The sequence below is a fragment of the Anser anser genome (assembly GCF_964211835.1).
Source record: "Anser anser genome assembly, chromosome: 6".
Taxonomy (NCBI): domain Eukaryota; kingdom Metazoa; phylum Chordata; class Aves; order Anseriformes; family Anatidae; genus Anser; species Anser anser.
In genome coordinates, this window is record NC_139726.1 from 10,526,311 (window position 1) to 10,534,268 (window position 7,958).

Sequence of the window (7,958 nt, forward strand, 5' to 3'; positions counted from 1 at the left end):
TCCCCGGGGGGGGTCCCCGCGGTGCCGCCCCTGCCCCGGGGGAGCTCCGGGACCCGGGCACCGGCACCGGGCGCCGCGGTGCGGAGCCGCCGCCAGGGGGAGCGGGGAGGAACGGGGGGGGGGGGGGGGGGGGGGGGGGGGGCCCGGGGCGGGCCCCGGGGGAGGGGGGGGGCGGGCAGCGACCGTCCCCGCCCCGTCCCGGCTGGTCGCGGCCCGCCCCGGCGGAGCGGCCCCAGCCCGGCGGAGCAGCGCGCAGCAGGTAGGGGAGTGCCGGGCCCGCCGGTACCGGGGACCGCCCCCCCCAGCCCACCCCCTCCCCAGCCCCGTCCTACACCGCCGGTACAGGGGGGGAGCGGGGGAAGGGGCACGGAGCCTCCCCGGTCCTCCCCCGGGGCCCCCCCGGCTTGGGCGGAGCCCCCCGGCTGTCCCAGCGCACTTTGGGGTCCCCCCCCCGGTCCCAGCCTGCCCCCCCAAGCCTAACCCCCGCCAGCGCCCCGTTAACCCCACTCACCCCCCCCGGGGTCCCTCCCAGCCCCCCCTCCCAGCTCGGTTCCCCCCCTGCCCCCCCCATCCTTGCCCCCCCGCCCCCCCCTCCGGGCCCTCCCCGCTCTCCCCGGTGCCCGTTTGGGGTGACGCAGCCCAAGGGGGTTGGGGGGGTCCCGGCACCGCACCGGGTGTCCTGGGGGGGGGTTGGCGGGGGGGTCCCCTCCCTGAGCCACAGGCACACGCAGATCCCGTGGGATTTGGCCCTGCGAGGTGTGGCCCCAGGCTGGCGCCTTCCTCTGCGCTCGCTGGAGCGGATGGGGGGCAGCTTGGGGGGGGGGGGGCGGGATGGGGGAGCGGGGGGGGCTTCCCTGTGTGTCCCCCGTCCCTTTGTCCCCAGGGGGGTCAAGGCTCTGCCTGGGGACCCCGCGTCAAGGCGTCCCCTTGGTGGTGACCCGGCCCCGTGGGAAGGGGGCTGCCAGCCGGTTGCGAAGCAACCTGTGGATCCGGATGGCCAGGGCAAAGTCCTGCCGAGCGTGCCCGCTTGGCACGGGGGGGGACAGCGGGGTCCTGGGGGCAGGGACCCGCCGAGGTGGGGGCTCCTGGGGAAGGGACCCCGCAGCAGGGCCCGTGCTGCCGTAGGGACCCCCCCCGGATCTGTCCCTGCTGCCCACCGAGCGTGGGGGGAATGGGGCGAGGTTTGGGGTGAGCCAGGCGGGGGACGCCGCGCTGTGACACCTCGGTGGCCTCCTCGGCACTGCGCGGGGCGTCCCCTGGGGGCCCCCCCAGCAGGGGGGCACTGGGCCTTACGGGGTGGCACTGGGCACTGTGGGGTGCTGGGGACCAGCTCTGCGCTGCGCAGGGGCGCGCGGCTCCCCGCGGCTCGGGGACAGGAGGTCACATCCGTCACGCGCGCCCGGCGCCCCCCCCCGAGACGGGGCTGTGTGGGGGCAGAGAGGGCAGCTGCGGTGCTGAGACCCTACAGACTCGTGGCTGGGGTGAGCTGGGTGGGGGGCGGCGAGCCTGGGTGCGCGGCCCTGTGATCTGGGCCGTGCCGTACCGAGCTGTGCCGTGCCGTGCCGTGCCATGCTGTACCGAGCCGTGCCATGCTGTACCGAGCCGTGCCGTGCCGTGCCAAGCTGGTGTCAATTCCCAGGCTCTTCTGGGAGGGCAGAGCCCTTCCAGACCCTGGGCAGCCACGGGGACGTGGGGACCCCACCCTGAAGCCCCGCTCCCCGCTCCCTGCCGGGCACCCCGCGGGGTCCCCGCCGAGCTGGTGGCAGGGCCTTGAGCCGGGTGGGCGTGGGGGGGAGCCGGGCTGGGGGCCCAAATCTGCCCCCCCCCGGCGCGTGCTGCTTATCGGTGCTGAGTCACGGTGCCCGGCACGGCCCCGTCGGTGGGGACCGGGTGTCTGAGGGCCCCCCCGGGGTCTCGGCGCTCCGCGGTGGCAGCGAGAGGAAGAGGAAAAGGGGCGCGGGTCCTGTGGCAAAGGCCACGGGGAGGCGACCCCCGGGGTGGTGACTCGGGGGGGGGGGCCCTGGAGGTGCGCGTGTCCCACGCTGCGGGGCTGCCGGGGGGGGGCTGCGGGGCTGGGCGGGACGCAGGGGGGTTTGCGTGCGGCTGGGTGCGGCCGGGACCCGTTGGGCTGGTTCCCTCGCCTCTGCCCCGGGTTTTTCCTGGGCCGGGCTCGGGTTTGAGGTTCTGGCCCCGTTTCAGGCTCCTGGCTTCGCGGTCGTGGCCCCCCGCTGAAACCCAGGAGGGGACCCGGGGGGGGAAGGGGGAGGCACTGTGGGGTGCGGGGGTGTCAGCCGGGAGGTGCCAGCTGCTTTCGGGGAAACTGCCGGGCAGCGAAACCAAAAGTTTGGGGTCACCACGCGCGTGGGTTATTTTCGGCACCGCCGTCATCGCGGTGGCAAACGTGACGGTGCGGCCGTGGGCCGGGTGGCCGCCCCCGCCGGGACGGAGGGACGGAGGGACGGACACCGGGTGCTCGCCCCTCGCGCCCCTCCCCGGTCCCGTTCTGCCCGGGAAGTGGTGGCGTAACGCTGCGGGAAGCGCCCGCTCCCGCTGCCCTCCCCAGCCTCACGTCACCGCCGGCGCCGGGGGGGGGCTGGCACGGGGTCAGGGTGGGGGCTCGCTGCCGGCTCTCCAGCACGTTGGGCGGGCGGGGGCCTGGCGGCGGCTCCTGGCAGCGCTGTTGTTTTCCTGGCCTTGGAGATTCTGCCTTCCTCCTCCTCCTCCTCCTCCTCCTTGTCCGGGCCTGGCTGCTGGCCTTGGGCCCAGGCCGGCTGCTGGTGGCTGCCGGGGGGGCTCGGCGAGGGGGAGCTCAGCGCGGGGGTCCCGTCCCCTTGCCCCCCAGCACACGCCGGCCGCCCTCGGGGGTGACACTTGCCCCCTAATCCCAGGGCTGGCACGTCCCCGGGGGGCACCCCACGGCTGGGACGGGGGCACCCCATGGCTGGGGGGTGTCGCGGAGCCCCCGGGGCGAGGTGCTGAGCGCTGGGCGTGGGGCTGGCGCAGAGGGCAGGGTGGTGCCACTGGTCCCCAGGGCGGAGGGCAGGGCTCGCCGCTGGAGGCCGGGGGACCTGCGTGATGTCAGGGCTTTGGTCACGGCGCCCGTGCCCCACGTCACCGCCCGGCGTGCCCTCCCGGGGCTCCTCGGGTGCCGCGGGGCAGGGCTGGGTCCCAGCACGCCGCTGCCACGCGTCCCCGAGGGTCCCCGGCCCTGCCCCAGCCGCGAGCCCCCCGCAGCGCTTTTGGGGAGCGAAGGGGAAGCCGGGTGCTGGCCGTGGCCTGCACCACCGCGGGGTGGTGGCCAGGTGGGGACCGATGTCCCCGTCCCCCTGCGGTGGCCCTGGAGGTCACGTCCCCGCCGCGGCTTGAGTCAGCGCGCGGCCGTGCCCTGCCCCGACGCGGGCACCGGGGACTCAGGGCACGGGAATGCGGGCGGCCCCGGCCGAGGGGACGGTGACGGGGTGACGGGGTGACGGGGACGGCCCCGGTGGCATCGAGGCCACCGCGTTTCCCAGCCCTCGTTAAGCCGAGGCCACTATTTAAAGGGCGGCTCCTGCGGTGGCCGCGCTCCGGCGCTGGAAGCGGGGCGCGTCGCCGGCACCGTCGTTCCCCCCACCGTGTCCCCACGCCTCCGGGCCGCCCAGCGGGGTGACGTCCCCATATTTTCCCCCCCCCCACACCTGCAGGTGCCCGCAAGGAGAACCCAGAGCCGGCATGGCGCAGCCCAACGCGCCCCCCCCGTACGACGACAAGAACCCCCTGTACCCGCCGCCCCCGGGGGCCTACCCCCAGCCCCCCCACTACGGCGGGGGGTACCCGCAGCCGGGGGGGTACGCGGCGCCGGGGGGGTACCCCCAGCCGGGGATGGCCATGCCCAGCATGCCCGTGCGGTTCGGTAAGCGGGGGAAGCCTTATTTTGGGGTGGGGGGGGGGGTGCGGGTTGCGGGGGGGGGTGTATTGGTGCTGGGGGTCTCCCAGGCGCTCTGAGCACCCTGAGGTGCTGTCCCGGGAAGGGGGGTGTCCTTTGGGGGGGGGGGGGGGGGGCCTGGTGCGGCTCATCGTGGTGCTGCCCTGCTGTCAGAGGGGGGTGTCACCGAGGTGTCCCGTCCCCCCCCCGCCCCCCCCGGCAGGTGACGGCTATGGAGGGGAAGGCATGGGGGCCGGCTCCCCCTTCCAGGCGGCCGACTGGGACGACAAGAAGGTCCGGCACACCTTCATCCGCAAGGCGAGTACGGGGCCGGGGGCGCGCTGCCACCCCCTGCCCGCTTTGTTTTTTTTTTTTTTTTGGGGGGGGACACACACACAGGTGCTGACCCCCCCCCCGGCCATCTCCCGCAGGTCTACGCCATCATCGCGGTGCAGCTGCTGGTGACGGTGGGGATCATCGCCGTGTTCACCTTCGTGTGAGCGGGGCGGGGCGAGGGGGGGCTCCCCCAGGGGGCTTGGGGGGGGTGTGTGTGTGGGTGGGGGGGGGCACACGCCACTTAACGCTCGTCCCTGCCACCCCCCCCCCCACCGCAGCTCGCCCGTGCGCTCCTTCGTCCAGAGGAACGTCGCCGTCTACTACGCCTCGTAGTGAGTATGGGGTCCCCGGGGGCCACGGGCGTCCCCCCCCCACTCCCCCACCCCGGGGGGGGGCTGAGCTCGACCCCTCTCCTTCCTTCTCCCCCCAGCGCCGTCTTCCTGGTGACCTACCTGGTGCTGGCCTGCTGCCAGGGGCCCCGGTGAGCGCTGGGGACCCAAAAAAAGGGGGACGGAGCTTGGGGGGCTTGGGGGGGGGAGCGGGGGGGGGGGTCCTCTGGGTATTTAGGGACGGGGCACGGATCCCGGCGTGGGTTTGGGGCCAGCCCCGCGAGCGAGGCTGCGGGGGACCCTGTGGGAGATGGGAGGGGGACGTGGGGCACGGGGGGGGCTTGTGGGGACACGGGGGGGGGCTTGTGGGGACGGGGGGGGGCTTGTGGGGACACGGGGGGGGCTTGTGGGGACGGGGGGGGCTTGTGGGGACACGGGGGGGTTTGTGGGGACACGGGGGGGGTTTGTGGGGACGGGGGTGCCGGCAGGGGGCTCACCGCCCCCCCCGTTCTCGTCCCCAGGAGGCGCTTCCCGTGGAACATCATCCTGCTGAGCATCTTCGTGAGTGGGGGGCTGGCGGCGCCCCCCCGGGACGAGGGGCTGGGGGGGGGGTTGGGGGAGGGGGGTGACACAGCGGGGCCGGTCCCTGCCCGCGGGGTGCGGCGGGGCCGGCGGTCCCCGTGCCCCCCGTTTTGCTGAGCCACCCCTTGTGTCCCGCAGACGCTGGCCATGGGGTTCATGACGGGGACCATCGCCAGGTACTCGCCGGGGTTTTTTTTTTTGGGGGGGAGGGGTGCCTGTGTCCCCCCCCAGGGTGGTGGTGGGGGGGGACACCCCTTCCCTGGCCGAGCCCCGGGGTGACCGCGGTGTCCCCGTGTGCCCGCAGCATGTACCGGACCAACGCCGTCTTCATCGCCATGATCATCACCGCCATCGTGGCCATCATCGTCACCGTCTTCTGCTTCCAGACCAAGGTGGGGGGGTGGGGGGGGGGGGCACGGGGACGCTCCCCGGGGGGGCCGGGGACGCGGTGGGACACCCCGCTGACACCTTTACCCCCCCCCCCCCCAAGGTTGACTTCACGTCGTGCCCGGGGCTCTTCTGCGTGCTGGGCATCGTGGTCATGGTCACGGGGATCGTCACCGCCATCGTCCTCTCCTTCAAATATGTGAGTCGGGGGGGGGGGCTGCGGGGTGCCGTGCGACCCCCCCCCCCCCCCAAAAAAGCCTTCCCACGTCCCCCCGCTCACCGCCCCCGCGTCCCCACGCAGGTCCCCTGGCTCCACATGCTGTACGCGGCCATCGGGGCCATCGCCTTCACCCTGGTGAGTTGACGTCCCCCCCTCCCGCGGCGGCGAGCACCCGATGGGGGGGCTGTGAAGCCCCCCCCCCCCCAAGCACCCCTGCCTGACCCCCCCCCCACCCCGTGCCCCCAGTTCCTGGCCTACGACACGCAGCTGGTGCTGGGGAACAGGAAGAACACGCTGAGCCCCGAGGAGTACATCTACGGCGCCCTCACCATCTACACCGACATCATCTACATCTTCACCTTCCTCCTGCAGATCGTGGGCCGCGACTAAGCCCCCGCGCCCCCCCCCCCACCCCAAAACGCTTCTCGCTTGCCCCCCCCCCCCCCTCGGCCGAGCCGCTCCTCTCTCCGCCGGCCCCTCCCCCAGCCAGCAGCACCCAGCGCCCCCAGTTTGGGCGGTGTGGACCCCCCCCCAGTTCCCAACTGGGCAGGGGGTGCCGCTGGTTCCCGGCGGGGGGGGCAAATCAGGGCCGGCTCCCGGCGTTGGGAGGGGGGGGCTCGCCTCCGCTTGTAAATAAGCTCTGAAGCCAGCTGCGGCTCCGCCTGGCCCCAAGCGCCCCCCCAAAACGCTCCGGGACCCCCGCCCCAAGGCTGCCTCGAGGGAAGGGCTCCCCCCGGCCCCAAAGCCCTTGGGGGGGGGGGGTTAACGGCTGCCGGGGGGGTGGGGGGGGGCAGCGGGCAGCAGGGCGCCGGGCTCTGGCCGCCCCCCCCCCGGGCTTCGCTCACTCAGTGCCTTAACGTGGCCGTGCCCCCCGGCCCCCCCCGGGCCCAGCTGTGCCTCGGGGCGGGGGGGGGGACACCCCGGGGTGCGAGGCCCCGGCGGGCCCGTGAGGGCGGGCGGCGTTACTCTTGCCGAATAAAAACCACTTTAATTTTCCCCGCGGCCCCGGCGCGCTTCGTGGGCGCTGTGAAGGCGGAGGGGGGGGGGGGGTGTCCCGGCTAGGCCCGGCGGTAGCGCTCCGTCTCGTAGGCGCCCTCGTTGGCCCTCAGCATCTTCCGGCGGATGCCGAGCTGCTCCAGGCGGTTCCTGTCCACCTCCCGCTTGACCAGCAGGAAGAGGACGATGCCGCACGGCAGCCCCAGGGCCCTGCGGGGCGGGCGGGCGGCGCGTGGGGACCCGGCCGTGCCCCCGGGGATGGGGGGGGGGGGGGCACACCGGGACCCCCCCTCCCCCCTTCCCCCAATCCCCGGGGGGGTGTGTGCCCCCCCCCCCCCCCAACTCACCATGCCACCCCCACCGGCTTCATGGGGTTCTTGCCCTTCTTCCGCGTCGGGATGTACTCCACGCCCTCGGGCAGCCGGCCCGGGGGGGGGGGTCCCCGGGGGGGTCCCGGGGGGGGTCCCGGTGGTGGCCGGTGGCAGCCCCGCCGCGGGAGCCGTGCCGGGGGAGGGGGCGGCCACCCCCGCGCCCCCCGGCCGGGCGCTGCCCGGAGGAGCCCTGCGGGGACAGAGGGGGTCGGGGAGGGGGGGCACCGGGGGGGGGGGGGGGGGGGGGGCGCCCGGTGCCGGCCCCCCCCCCCCCCCCCGCGGTCCCGGTGCCCGACCCCAGCCCTGCACCGGGGGGCGGGGGCGTGGCCAAGCCTGAGGGGGGCGTGGCCAAGCATGAGGGGGCGTGGCCACCCAGAAGGGGGCGTGTCCACACAGGTGGGCGTGTCCAACCCCAAAGGGGGCGTGGTGGCCGATGGCCAGGGGGCGTGGCCAAGGCTAAGGGGGCGTGGTCAAGGCTTGGGGGCGTGGTCTACGGAAGGGGCGTGGCCAGGCCCTAAAAGGGGCGTGGCCTCGCTGCCCGGGGGCCGCCCCGCCCCGCGCCGGCCACGATCGCGCCCCGCGGGACCCCGGAGCGCCGAGGCCGCCCCCGCCCACCCCCCCCCCCTCCCCGCCCGTCCGTCCCCTGCCCGCCGTTACCGCGCAGGCCGCCGAGCGCCGCCGCCGCCGCCATGCTGGGCTGGGCCGGGCTCGCCTCGGCCCCCGCTGCACGCCGGGAGCCGCAGTGCGCCGCGCGGGGACGGCCCGCGGGCGGCTCCGCCGGGGGACTACGACTCCCAGAGTGCCCCGCGCCGACGGGAAGGGGCGGGGCCCGG

At 75.7% G+C, this 7,958-nt stretch overlaps 3 protein-coding genes across 3 annotated transcripts; 2 read left to right on the top strand and 1 right to left on the bottom strand.

Annotated features, from left to right (window-relative positions):
* Positions 1-137: 137 nt before the first annotated feature.
* TMBIM1 (transmembrane BAX inhibitor motif containing 1) lies at positions 138-6,754 on the top strand. Its single transcript, XM_083840554.1, has 12 exons — positions 138-259; positions 3,684-3,892; positions 4,128-4,222; positions 4,336-4,400; positions 4,519-4,572; positions 4,671-4,721; positions 5,091-5,130; positions 5,290-5,327; positions 5,456-5,543; positions 5,642-5,737; positions 5,840-5,893; positions 6,005-6,754. The coding sequence occupies exons 2-12, from the start codon at positions 3,712-3,714 to the stop codon at positions 6,146-6,148; spliced, it is 906 nt and encodes a 301-aa protein (XP_083696680.1). The 5' UTR covers positions 138-259; positions 3,684-3,711; the 3' UTR covers positions 6,149-6,754.
* LOC310901310 (uncharacterized protein) lies at positions 1,172-3,671 on the top strand (the record flags this gene model as incomplete). The annotated part of the gene is given in 4 exon segments (XM_083840630.1): positions 1,172-1,181; positions 1,935-2,629; positions 2,632-2,748; positions 2,751-3,671. Coding segments are annotated over 4 exon segments (954 nt in total). The 3' UTR covers positions 2,883-3,671.
* A 22-nt stretch (positions 6,755-6,776) lies between the features above and the next one.
* LOC310901267 (uncharacterized protein) lies at positions 6,777-7,926 on the bottom strand. Its single transcript, XM_083840556.1, has 3 exons — positions 7,783-7,926; positions 7,102-7,315; positions 6,777-6,964 (listed from the first exon to the last, which is right to left on the bottom strand). The coding sequence occupies exons 1-3, from the start codon at positions 7,814-7,816 to the stop codon at positions 6,817-6,819; spliced, it is 396 nt and encodes a 131-aa protein (XP_083696682.1). The 5' UTR covers positions 7,817-7,926; the 3' UTR covers positions 6,777-6,816.
* Between the last annotated feature and the right edge of the window lie 32 nt (positions 7,927-7,958).